This window comes from Symphodus melops (genome assembly GCF_947650265.1).
Source record: "Symphodus melops genome assembly, chromosome: 5".
Lineage (NCBI taxonomy): Eukaryota > Metazoa > Chordata > Actinopteri > Labriformes > Labridae > Symphodus > Symphodus melops.
Window position 1 is genome coordinate 4,162,252 of NC_136695.1, and position 13,489 is coordinate 4,175,740.

At 43.7% G+C, this 13,489-nt stretch overlaps 1 protein-coding gene across 1 annotated transcript in view; it reads right to left on the bottom strand.

Annotated features, from left to right (window-relative positions):
- LOC306824186 (dolichyl-diphosphooligosaccharide--protein glycosyltransferase subunit STT3B-like) overlaps positions 1-13,489 on the bottom strand; it is a 46,381-nt gene that overhangs the window by 2,685 nt on the left and 30,207 nt on the right. Inside the window, exons 6-13 of the mRNA XM_079344214.1 lie at positions 9,706-9,804; positions 9,129-9,275; positions 7,487-7,535; positions 6,292-6,446; positions 4,275-4,486; positions 2,680-2,867; positions 1,474-1,645; positions 152-325 (exon numbers count right to left, since the gene is read on the bottom strand). Of these exons, the coding sequence (XP_079200340.1) occupies positions 152-325; positions 1,474-1,645; positions 2,680-2,867; positions 4,275-4,486; positions 6,292-6,446; positions 7,487-7,535; positions 9,129-9,275; positions 9,706-9,804 (1,196 nt within the window). The remainder of the gene's footprint in view (positions 1-151; positions 326-1,473; positions 1,646-2,679; positions 2,868-4,274; positions 4,487-6,291; positions 6,447-7,486; positions 7,536-9,128; positions 9,276-9,705; positions 9,805-13,489) is intronic.

Sequence of the window (13,489 nt, forward strand, 5' to 3'; positions counted from 1 at the left end):
TTATCGTGCCACTGTTACTGACAATTCACAAGTATTCTGACACAGATCGTTTGATTGCTCATGGCCTGTGTGTGTGTGTGTGTGTGTGTGTGTGTGTGTGTGTGTGTGTGTGTGTGTGTGTGTGTGTGTGTGTGTGTGTGTGTGGTCTCACCCTGATGTCCCTGGGGTGCTCCCCCTCCGCGATGCGGACCATCCACAGGAACTTGTTGATGTCATCGCCCGAGTAGCCGATCACGCCACCGAAGATGATGAGGACGTAGTCGACGTCGAGCGACCTCATGATTTCATAGGCTGCGCTCTCATTGGATGACATGGCTTTACCCACCTGGATGAACACGACACACACAACGTTTGTGTATGAAACTACAGGAACATGAAACTCGAAGCTGTGAAGGAGCTTCACGGGAGGAAAGGGCACCGGTGTTTTTACAAGTTCATCCATGTAAGCAGCCCTCTGTTTAATTACAGTCATAATTGATTTGTTTTTAATTGATGTAAGACTTTTAAAAACCACTTAAGAAAATTCACAACTTTTTGATGGGCATGTTAGAGTCTGAAATGTAACAACGATCCAAAAGGTTATTAAAAAAAGTAACAAACCCAAATATGTACCAAAACGCTACGAGCACGACGTCGGATCTTTTTGCCTAAAATGAAACGAGTTGTAACTTTTCGTATCATTCGTAAGTCGAGTTTTTGCGTATCTTACAAAATGCTTCATAATCCAACCCTTCCCTGTATTTCATTCAGGATCTTACATTTCTCTCTTTGTCAGTTTGCTGCTTGTGATTTCTCCGACTCGTCACATGAACAAGCTAACGAACATGAAATCATAAAACGCTGACGAGACGGCGTGAAGTATTCTGAGACGTCTCAAAGTCAAATCGTAAATTGACGGGAACATTTTGACATTAAACATGTAGACGAGGACGTTTTAGACCTTTTAAGGATGAGCAGTAACCTTGACTAAAAGTCCTCACCATACCAGAATACTTCACCCACTTATTCACTGACAGGCTAAGGCATGTGCAGTGATTTCATTTGTCCACTAGGAGGGGCTATAAATCAAGGCAAGAAACCATGGCGTGTAAAAGAACTGTTCTCTGCATCGTGACGAAACAGGAAACACAAAGAGTGGAATATTCAGTCCGCTGGTCTGAAGTTGATTTTGTAGTTTATAATTTGCATTTAAAAAAAGTTCTGGCCAAAATCCAGCTGGAAAATTTTTCACACACACACACACACACACACACACACACACACACACACACACACACACACACACACACACACACACACACACACACACACACACACACACACACACACACACACACACACACACACACACACACACACACACACACACACACACACACACACACACACACACACACACACACACACACACACACACACACACACACACACACACACACACACACACACACACACACGTAGAGCAGCTCTCACCAGCGCTATGTGACTGTTATTCCACGTGTTGTTGTCGACCAGCGTGGTTCTGTTCGCCATGCCTGCGATCTGGTACCCGTAGTCCCACCACGACATCACCCTGGCGTGCTCGTCCGTGTTCTGCCTCAGCCAATAGTAGGCCTCCCTGAAGTCATCCAAGATGTTTCGAGAGCTGGTGGAGAAAGTGAGAGGCGGGTCATGACTGACAGAGCTCATCGTCTTCATGTTAAGACACTGCTACACGCCGGCCTGACAGAGAGTCAGCGTCCACATGATGTCACTAACTTGTGGTTGAGTAGATTTTAACTCTTCAATGAAAACTCACAACAAATGTTCAAGATAAAGAACAAAGATCAAATCATATCCACATGAACCTTTTTGAATTATAAACAGATTTAACAAACACTGTCGTCCATCCTGAGGTATCCAGAGATCATTTTCATGATTAAACGCTGAGTCTCTAATGTCGACAAAAAAAACAAAAAGAAGTCACAATAGCTTCGTTTGTGTTTGTACTCCTGGAACCATCCAGAACATTTCAGAGTAGGCTGCCCCTGAAACCTTGAAAAAGAGTCAAATTAACAGTTAACTTTATTCTTCCATGGCTGCTTCACTTCAGTTCTCCCCACACACACACGCTCACACACGTCTCTCCATCCAGGTTGTGTAAGTGACTAAAGTTTCGATCTCTCACGTCAGCTTCGTCAACGACGTAAAGAGGAGATCCAAAAGAACCAAAAGAAGGTGTGAACTTTTTACAAGCTTTTCAAACAACGGTAGAAGATTTATATTAAACAGGACGGATGGCACATCAGTAGATGAATTTAAAGGTTAAGCTGTGTGTGTGTGTGTGTGTGCGTGTGCGTGTGCGTGTGTGTGTGTGAGAGAGAGAGAGAGCGATGCAGGCTGCTGTTGATCTTTTGTACAGATTGAATATGAACAGTCAAGGGGCTGTGACATTTTGTCATCCAGTTAAAGATACAGAATGCAGATTTTGTCCACCAGGGGGCTCTCAGAGGCTGGTGGGGAATCATGGGAGTTCTCTCTGCTACTCAATCCCACAGCGAGGAGGACTGAAGCTTCTGTACATGTGACGTTCATCACAACTCTAATCTATCCGGTGACCCTGAAGGTTCTTACACCTCACCAACAGTCCAAAACACAGACTGTCATTCATAATAAAACTCTGTGTGGTGTCGTTCTTACCCGTCGTGGTTGTATGACGCCAGCACCACGCTGGGGCTGGAGTAAGCGTTGCTGGTGACCCAGGTGCAGTGCACGGCGAACATCATGAGCAGCATCAGCATCAGCATGGTGACGATGGACTTGATGTTGGGACCCAGGCCCTCCTCGGCCTTCTCCTGCTCCGACACGTGCTTCCTCACTTTACCGGCCTGCGGGGGGGGGGGACAAAACGCCGAGCGGCAGGACGCCGTTCGTTAAAGGTCGCTGAGGCTCTAACAAGACAGGAGAGCTGTAAGGGTGAGCTGATAACACAGCTAATTGCCCCCGCCGAGAGAATTCCCAGACAGGATGAGCTGCTGTAGCTGTTTTATTGTGACCTTTACGGAGGCCTGTGAAGGGTTTGTAATGCATTATTCCCACTGTATCGATTAAGGAGAAGAGCAACCAAATGATGGCTAAAACACCGGGCAACGCTGCCAGTTTGGTTCCCCGAGGGAGGAGGAGGAGGATGGAGGTGATGACGTTACACCCTTTATGTTTCATCACAGACGCGTTCAGGCGCACATCACAGGAAGATCAACCCTAGAGGAAAAGCACTTCACACAGACATCTTGTGTTTATGCTGACATCAAGGTTGTTTCCGTCTATTTTTTTTTTTCTTTGTGGGAAATGATCGTGTGTAGTGCTGAAACTCCAACAGGAAGTTGGACCACAAATGCTGTTGAGTGATCAATGGCAGGCGTGTGCAGAGACGCAGGTGGGACGAGAACAGCTGATTTAAATGTTTCAATTATACGTAAACATTTAAGAAAGTCATGTTCATTCTGGTTGTTCAGTTGTGCATTCAAAGCATCAAATAGATCTTATTGGCTTATAAACTAACATGAAACATATACCTAACCTCTAAGACTGTAATTTAATCTTTACACCTGAGATACCAGGTATCACAACAGACTGTGTATAACATGTATTATGTTATTAACAGATGCCACAGCTGACTCATCTTAGATCTATTTGACTCTTATCTTGGTTAAATGTTTTAACATCGTTGCACTGTCGTTCATTTGCTGCTCTGTTTGCCACCCGGGGACAAATAAAGTTTTTTTGAATCTAATCTGCCTGCCTGCAGAAACTCCTCCGAGCCTTTGCCTCTCTCCTCCTCAGTAACTCCGAGATTTGCTGAGTGTCAATGAAAAAGTTTAAACTAAACCACGCCGCGGTGTTACAAGTGGAGTGAATAAACGGTTCAGAGATTTTAATATCTCCTCCCATAACGAGAGACCGTTAGCCGCCGGCTGCCTGCGAGTATAGAGACAAAGTTTAACTTTGATACTGTGGACGAAATGAAGCAAACTTTCCACTGAGTCTTTTTTAAATGGAGGAAATGAAAACATCCTGCTGAACCGACACTTTCTTCGCTGTATTTTGATGCACTGTACGTCGTGGAGGTTTGACTGAAAGCCTCAGCTCATGAGCTCATGCTGCGTCAATGTAGCATTTTGACTTTCTTTCTTTAATTCCCTGAAAATAACGAGCGTGGTCGGACATTAATCTGTGTTCATCTGTGACGAGCGCGTGGGGAAGGTGACACCTAACGCACAGTTCTGACTGCTTACCTTGTCGTAGAGGTTTCCGGCGTTCTTCCTGTCGTCCTCGTCGCTGCTGTCCTCCGCAGGCGGGCTCTGCCTCTTCATGTCGTCTCCCAGGTAGTGTTCAAAGACGCTGGAGAAGGCCACCGCCGACAGCATGCACACCACCGGAGTCAGAGTCAGCATCAAACGCACCATCACGCCGGCAAAATACACGGCGCTGATGGCGTACAAAGCCACTGAGGAGAAGAAAGCAGAGAGATAAGGTGACGTGTGAGCAGCATGCTGTCCCTGCTCTGACTGGATTATACCAAAGTGACAGTCAAATAACTTTAATTAAATGGTGTCGAGTCATATTAGAGCAACACTTGCTCTCTGGTTTCATTCATTGACTCTTTGCACAAACTGTGCCAGGACAAGATCTCAGTGTCAGGAGCAGGAAAGGCTTTCCCTACGCTTTCCTCTGTGCATGTGAGGCGGCATTAATCGAGCATTTTCACCTGAACGGAGAGCGAAGAGTCTCTGAGAGTGAGTCGGAGGAAAGAGATGAACTCAAATCAAGGGACAGAGACAAAGCGAGGCAGAGGAGGGGGAGGAAGGATAGCCTTCTGCTTACGTTACACGAGTTACTGGGGTTGTTGATATACCCGAATAATAGTTAGATATGATACTAGTGAAAATCTAACAATACACATTCCTGTTTTAATACCATGGCATCACAAACTGTTATTCCGAGGTACCCAATACATGTGAAAATAGATTGGTATAGTAATGACATTTTTGTCACCCAACCTGAAAAAAATTGCGCTGGTGGTTCCTATGAAAATTTGCCTATGGGGATTTTTGGATCATTGATTTTGGATCATTGCAGAAAATAATGTCTGTGTCAAACACATTTCTGATGTGTAGCTGTTTAGTTCAGCGGGATAATCTTTACAGATAAACATTTATATGAAGTTTGAAAAGTTAATTCAGGTAAAAAGCTAACGTTATGCTACAAGCTAACTACACCGCGGTCGGTTTATTATGACGTCACGACCGTTATGCTTCATCGATCTAATCAGTTGTTTTGACAAGCTAGCTAAACGTTAGCTTAATAAGTTGTTTATTAACCTAATACTCAAAAGGGCTCTGAAAAACATGACTAGAGGCTGTAAGGAGGATTAGTGAGAGAGTTCCCAGCGTGATGACTTTTAATGTCTCCATGACAACCACTGTAGATTCAGTTAGCTACTTGTTAGCAACCGCCGTTTAAAGTTTGCGTAAAAACTTTAAAATTCACCAGTGCGGCTCTTAGCTAACGTAGTTATCTCTTCTAACAAAACACCAACATCTCTTCAGCTTGTGTTAACCACAGATCTTATTTCATTCGTCTAACCACCAACTCATTCAAAATCCTCATTGACTTTTAGAGTAAGGAACCCACGGCGCTAAAATGCTAACTCACTTCCTGGTTTTAGGACTCAAAAATATACCTATGGTCTATGGATTGCTCTCTTTCTCTAGCGGCTCATTTCCTTCAGTGTGAGCGAGTAGAGAGGTGTTGGAGGTGTGTCGCTGGTGAAGAGAGGAGGCGTGGCCTAACAGAAGTTTGGGTATCTTGCTGGTGCTGAAAGTCGCACATTTACATAAAGGCAAAAGGCCCCAAAAACAACCCTATAAATAAAGAAGTCAAAGAAAGGTGCATGGAACACTTCCTCTCATGAAATATATGAATCAGTCGGAGGACTGCTCTTAATCTGCTGCAACACAGACGGACATGTTGGCTCTCAATGACTCTCTGTGACGGTCACAGATATGCCTTTTATGAGAAGACCCTTTGAGTGACGACGCGTGGGATGGATGGGAGCAACATCTATTCTGTGACATGCTCCCATCAGTGGAAAACAGCAATAATGTTTGGAGGGCAGTATTACTCTGCCATTCAATACTGGAACTGGATTTTATTGGAAGGGCACCGTGGACAGGTTTTCTGACCCTTGACCTTTGTCTGCTGTTGTGATCTTTAAAGACAGAGGGTTGATGGTGAGTTCAGGGCTCTTACCAAAGACGCGCTCGTCGTTGATGTTCTTAATGCAGAACCAGAGGCCAGCTGGGAAGGTGCAGACGAGGATGTGAAGGTCAAAGAAGAAAGACACCCAGGTGGTGGGCTGGTGCTCCGACACTGAAGCGATAATGGGGATGTGGATCTTAGCATAGCTGTGGAAAACATGGGAGACAGACGTGAGGGAAGCATTTAAGATAAAGCACAAGAGTTCATGTTGTTCCCTTTTATTCTAAAAATAACTCCTCTCAAACGTTATGAAGCCGTGAGGGAAAACTCATAGTCATCCAGTTTGTCTGACCTGGTACCGGCGCCAGGATGATGTCGTTACTCTCACTGCAAACAAGCACACAGACACTGTGCAGTCTGGCTCTGCTCTGATTGGCTGACTTGACTCGACATATTCAAACAGTACAAACTGAAGGACTGTGTGTGCACCTGACTGAGTCAAACATGAACAACTGGTAATTAAAAGAAAGGATTCATAAAATAAGCTGACACGCCCGACATGTGCAGCGTGAGGACAAACCTGTGAGCTCAGGGCGATACGACTTCAAATCAATGAATTAAACATTTGACCTCAATTCTGATTAATGAACGATTATTTGGTTGTTTTTTGCCCTCATAAATCACTGACATGCACTGTGCTGTAAATAAGCTCCACTATTAAAGCTCAGAGATGAAGGAGTGAATATCTGATGAACTGTTTGATGGTTAATATTAAAAACTGAAATCAAACGAAAAACACTTCAGTTTTAAAGAAGAGATTTACTTCTCTAAAATATTAGAAAATAAATAACTGGCATTTCTTGCAAACAGTTTTTCCCGCAGAGTTTACATCTGACTTGTTTGTATTCGGTGTCGTCTTGCTTCCATGCGTCTGATTGGACGTGTGGTCACGTGACCATGTCCTGAAAACAATCCAAATAATCGACATGGGGAAGATAGATGACGTCTGTTCGAGGTTCTTGCCTCGGCCTTACTTGAGCTTAATACATTCAGTGTTTGACTGCAGACGAAATCAAAACGTAGAAATAAATCTTTGATGAAAATTACTCCACCTCAGCCACTTTCCATCTCGAGCGGTCGTGAAGGTAAATTTGCGCGACTCCACACCCTGCTAAATCTAAGTCTTTATCACTGCTCCAGTGAGCCGCTTTAAATCAAAGTGAAACATTTAACGGCACAGACTTACCCAGTGTCCCAGAGGGAATAGAAACGTCCACTCCATGGAGCGATGTATCCTGGTGGGCGGACAAAACAACACTCGGTAAGCATCGAGAAATGAGATCTAACAGGCACGCGTCTGACCGGCGGCGACCTGTGAATTCTCTCACTCTTCACTGGATCGTATAATTGGTGTGCATGATTCCAGCTGCATGTATCGATCGGATGATTACTCTGTATTCAGCGCCTGTGCAGACACGATGAGCGGCTGTAACGAGCTCTCTCTGACCTGCTGTCTGCTCCGCTCAGCTGTGTGATGAGAAATGAGAACACAAAGCAGTCGCCCGTGGAAGGTGGAGGTCCTGTCTTACAGACGCTTCACATGATCTCAGTGGACGGATGATTATCACACACTTTGCTTTTATATTTAGAATCTCAAGTAAAACTGGCAGAGATTCAGCTCACGCGTCACCCGTTGAGGCTGCAGCTGCATTCAGGTGCTGTCGGACACGTCAGGAAAAACAAGTTGTAAAATGTGCAGAAACGCCTGCTCGAGTCAGAACAACAAGTCGGATAATGGGGAAATAAGTAGGTGTCTGGACTTTCCAACATTTTCGTCGTCAACTTGTAAGGAAAAATATGTTTTGTAAATGTTAAGATATTTTCCAAAAAGGCTAATTAACTTATTTTAAATCAACATTTCGCTCAAATATCAGGCTGCTTGTAACAGAGAGATTACACACAGCATTCTGACTTTTCTAACAGAAAACACGTGAACACACTGAAGTCGGATGAATGGCTGTGATCATCCGAGGAGCACCTGAATGCAGCTGCTGTGATCCAGCCTGCACAGCATCCTGCAGCCCTGGAGATAAAGTTATACGTCGTCTGCGTCAGGTAAACTGGCGTATCGGCTGGAGCGAAGCGTAACCACGCACGCATGCTAACCTTCATGGAGGACTGAACGCTTCTGTTGTTAGCAATGCTAATGTTTGCCATACTCTGAAAAACCAACCAGTCATTGTGTACAGACGGCCAAATTCAACCCACAATGCATTGTGTTTCGGTTCACTGCCCTGGTTCGGTCTGGAATGCGTTTACACCTGAGACGAACCGAACTCTGGTGCACTTGGAAGCGAACTGAGACCCCCGTTTTTAGGCGGACCAGAGTTCAGTTCTTTGGTCCGCCTCAGAGTTCTTCACAGCTCCTCAAACCAAAACATCCAACAAAGTGCACCAGAGTTCGTTTCAAGGTGTGCACACCCCTTCAGACTTCATTTACTGAGACAACTAGTGTTCCACTTCAGATTTTTTCAGATGTATTTCTTCCTTTTTTCCAAGCTGGGTCACTGAATCTGCTCCAGGCAGCGCAGGAGCAGTTTTATGGAGGGCAGGCAGGCGGCAAACAGAAACTAACTCTCCTCATGACGAGCTTTTATAAAAGGCTCACCACTCACCCTATAACATCCACATGCTGAGCATCAGCACTGTTCCATTCATTCTATGTGGGGCTCAATGTATTGCCCAAGGACACTTTGATTGACACGTGACTGCAGGAGCTGGGGATTGAACCCCCGACCAATCCGTTAAAGAGACGATCGACTCTACCACTGAGAAAAGGAAGCACAAAGAGTTTGTTAAGATTGGTCTTCTTCATCCGTTGAACGTACCGGTGTATGTCAGATAGATGACGGAGAGGAAAACCACTCCGGCAGCCACAGACACTCCCAGGAAGAACAGAGTCTGGAACTCCTGCCTGGTCAGTCTGTCCTTCAGGTACTGCAGGAAGGCATAGACCTGAAGCAGCACAAACACACCTGCACACAAACAGCAGAGTGTTAAAAGACAGGCAAGTAAAACATAATGAAACCCTTTCGTTATGATTTCCATTTTAAAGATGTCATAAATTGTGTTTTAGATTAACAGGAAATCTGTTTTTTTAAAGTACTATATCTCTGCGTTCTGTTTTCTACATATGAATTATATCATTAAATGAATATACAGTATATATCACATGTACAGGTATAAAGAGCTTAGCATCAGCTAAGTTCTTTAAACAAAGCTCATCATCTCGAGTTGAAACACTGATTGCATTTAAGGCTCTGAATGTTGTGATGCATGTGTGCTGCTTGAGTAGAGAGGATGTTTGAGGATCGACTCTAAATATGAGAAAGTGTCTTTTTATCTGCAGGTCAGTCTCAGGTAGTTTGCATCGACCCCCCCGACCAAAAGTGAGAGGTTACCGACCTGCTGCAGCCATGTGTTCACTGGTCCTGATTGGCTGAAAGCCCACAAAGGGGATCTGCATGGACAGCACCAGGCCGATGATGTAGAAGGTGCTGTAGGCTGAAGAGAGAGACGACCAGTTAAAGACCAGTTCAATGCAGAGAACAATGACGTTACACGTGAGCACTTGATATTTATTTTGTGAAGAAAGTTATGTGCTCGAATCTGGGAACACAAAGACCCCTGATTCCATGCCAGCCCCAAAGTCTTTCAGATTAATAACCAAAAGGTAATCAAACGTCTTTACAATCACAGTAATCATGTTCTCCAACATCTATCACAAAAGCTGGTTAATTAAATGAATACAATATCCCCGCCCATAGCCACATTATCAGCCCTACTAAACTCAAATAGGCCTGATAAATGATTTAAAAATATAAATTATCCCTTCATTGAGGGCCCATACAATCAGCAATGAGTGAATGCAGGACGAGATTGATGGCATATATTCCCTCTGCACTCCGAAACAGAGGAACAGGAAGTCCTTGATTCAGCAAACAAACAACAAGCCTTGGAAGTTTAAATCAAGACTGACAGTGGAAGAGTAATTAAGCTTCAGAATTCAAACCACCAGCCCGACGAGAAAAAAGTGTTTAGTGTTCACAGAGAGTCTGTTTCAAACAAGGCCTCAGGGGTCAGAAGAACAGACAAAGCTTCAGTAAAGAAATCCTCTACACGGGAGTCACTGATTAAACACTGCTGCAACACAACCAGAGAAAGAGGTTTGTTTCATCAGCAAGACGCATGCTTTCATTACACTCGAAGGAAACCAACCAGGAAATGTAGGCCGACGTTCACACAAGTCTGATATCAGGATGGAAATGGAGTTCTCACAGTAACTGCAGCTCATTTCACTTCATTACGTTTGTTTGTTGTTGGTCCTGAGCCTTCATTTAAAAGTCACATAAAAAAAGACACTTTCACCATGTGATGCATGTTTATCTAACTCAATGTCTACAAACTCTCCGTCCTCTCCGTCTTCTGCCTGCTCCACTTTTCAGAAAATGTGTGCTCAAACAGGCCGTTTGGAGATTTTCCCTTCATGACATCACAAAGGGCAGTAGCCCCTCCCCCAGGTGGGTGACACTCCCACAGCTAGGTGTTTGTTCTGCCCTCTGAGTCTGCCCTCTCACCGTGAACAATAGGACATGGAGCCAGAAAGCAACGAGTACACCCGAGCCCTTCCAGAGAGGGGGCGTGGTCAGAGACAGCTCATTTACATATTTAAAGATACAGACACAGAAACAGCCTGTTTCGAGCAGGGCTGAAATAGAGGGGTTATATTTTACTCAGCTCAGACGGTGCTTCTTTCAACTTGAAGAATATTCTTACAAGATAGTTGATGAACAAAACCAAACTCTACGGGCAGACCCACAGCTACATTCTCTTTCCTTTTATGAGGCGAAAACATGTTTCACATCTGTCCGCACAGTGAACCTTTAAACATTAGGGACTAAAACTTCAAATTATCCTCGGTTATAATTTTTTAATGACAAAAAAAAAACAAACAGCTGCCAATTTTACTAATTCAAAATGTGGTCATCCGAGTTGAACATTACAATTTAGTGCGAGACAATCTTATTCGTAATCATCTGATCAACTTGACAACACTAAATGGAAATCTTCATTTAAAAACAAGGGATTCATTGGATCATCACTTTGCTAGAAGACAAATTTACTGAGCCTGAACTATCTGTGGATTCACTCAAACCAGCAATACTGGAACTAATTATGTGTGTGGTGTGTGGCGTGTAGTTATGGGATTGAGTAGGAGGGGGCTATGCCAATTTGTGTCTGGGCATAAAATCAAGCCCCAATCCTCCCCTCTGCTATTTCCAGCAGTAGACTTCATTGCGACACTCTCGATTGCTGGAGTTGCACCAAAAGATGCCAAAACGGCGTGCTGATCGCTCGCACATCACGGTTCGATCAATTTCAGTCATGATCATCTTATTGCAAGGAAAAAAAACTAACAAAAACACCAAAGGGAAAATTAAGTTTGGATATGTTGCCTTCCAGCCAGCATGAATACACGTTTCCTCCTTCCTCTGCAGTGCTTTCGATATGCCACTCATAAAGCCCCCACAGTGACAATGTTTGCATTTCAAGGATCCGATCCAAGGCTGCTCTGTGTTCTGTTGCCTCTGTATCTCATAACTGTGTTACGATAGCAAAAGGAATAAAAACAGAAAAAGAAAGCTGTGTCACAAAATGAGACTTTAGTTTATTAATTAAAGGAACCAAGCAACCTTTTTCTTTCCCCACAGCCCAAATGCACTACGGTGCTTTCCCATTTGGATAAGCTGTGCAGCCCTGTATTAAAATGCATCCATGTGAAACCTATTATATTCAGTTTTGATTGAAATTGTGTCACGTTCAAATTTATTGCCCTGATTTAATTTGAGTCCCCAACAAAACGTGTTTTAATCCAGAATAACTGGCTCGTAGTAGTAAGGTGATTCAAATATTTGAATTTGATTAAAATGATGAACTTATTGGAGTATTTGTTCTGATTCATGAATAAAAGGTCAAACACCAGATTTTACAAAGAGAAGAGAGTTGAATCAGACGAGAAAAATTGAACGGAGGAGATCATTTGTTAATCACAGGTTGGCTTCACACTCGTTCACGTCTAACTAAAAAGCAGAGATGTAACGATTCACTCAACTCGCGATACGTTTCACGATACTTTGAATCGATTTTTAACCGACTCACGATTCATCTTTACATCCCGACTAAAAACTGGTTAGAACATTTTTCTTCAAAACCAACTGAAGAAAGGTGAGCACACGTTGGCTGCACATAGCATCATCACTTTTCCAATTGTATGTTGTCCCAAGTTTAAACTTTTTTTTTCTCCTTTTTATATTTATATATTTTATATTTATATATTTATTATATTTCTCAATTTGCTTAATAATGTGTTCGCCCCGGCTAAACTTTCCCTGTTTTTTTGCCATAAATTTTGTGAACTGTCACGTAAACAAGCAAATCATATAACCCTAACTGGACGGTGTAGATTTGATAAAGAGTCCACACATGTAGGCCTCTTCAAAAACTGAAGACCTCTTACAAGTAGACAAGACTTGAAGACACGTGGTGACTTTATCTTTCTGAAATCTTATCGAAGAGTTGTACTGAATTAATCCGGATTTTCTTACTTACTAAACTTCGGCATCTATTAAAAGATCATATTTGCAGAAACTGCAGAGAAGCTCAAAACTCGGTGCTTGGCAGTCAAGCAGCATCGTGCTGGAGCCGAGAAGGTCGCTAAACGCTGAGCAGGATGGCGGTACCAGGAAGCAGAAGCCAAGCGGATCGCTGTTAGGGAGTTGAGCATCCATCAGAGGAGTTTTTATTCTAATTCTCCTTTTTTTCTGCTGCGGACCAGATGCTGCTTAGGTGAAAATTCAATTTGGGTTGGATTTCATCTCTGCATTCATGCTTTATTAGTCAGCGAAGACAGAGCGAGGGGAGGCTGGTGTGTGACAGGAGGTTACAGTCCACGGTATGCATCACGGAAAACAGTGAGCGACTGCTACTCTGACTCTGAACTAACTCGGTTATCATGTTGCTGCAGGCTGCACTACTGCTCTTCAGAGAGAGGTGAGAGGGGAAACAGCGTGGGGGGTTGTGGGTGAAGGAGGCAGGAGGCCATGGAGAGTACATAGGAAAGTCAGCTTGATGCTAAATTATTCACTTTGCCGATAATCCTGTTGAAGGATGGAGAAAGCTCCACCAGTCA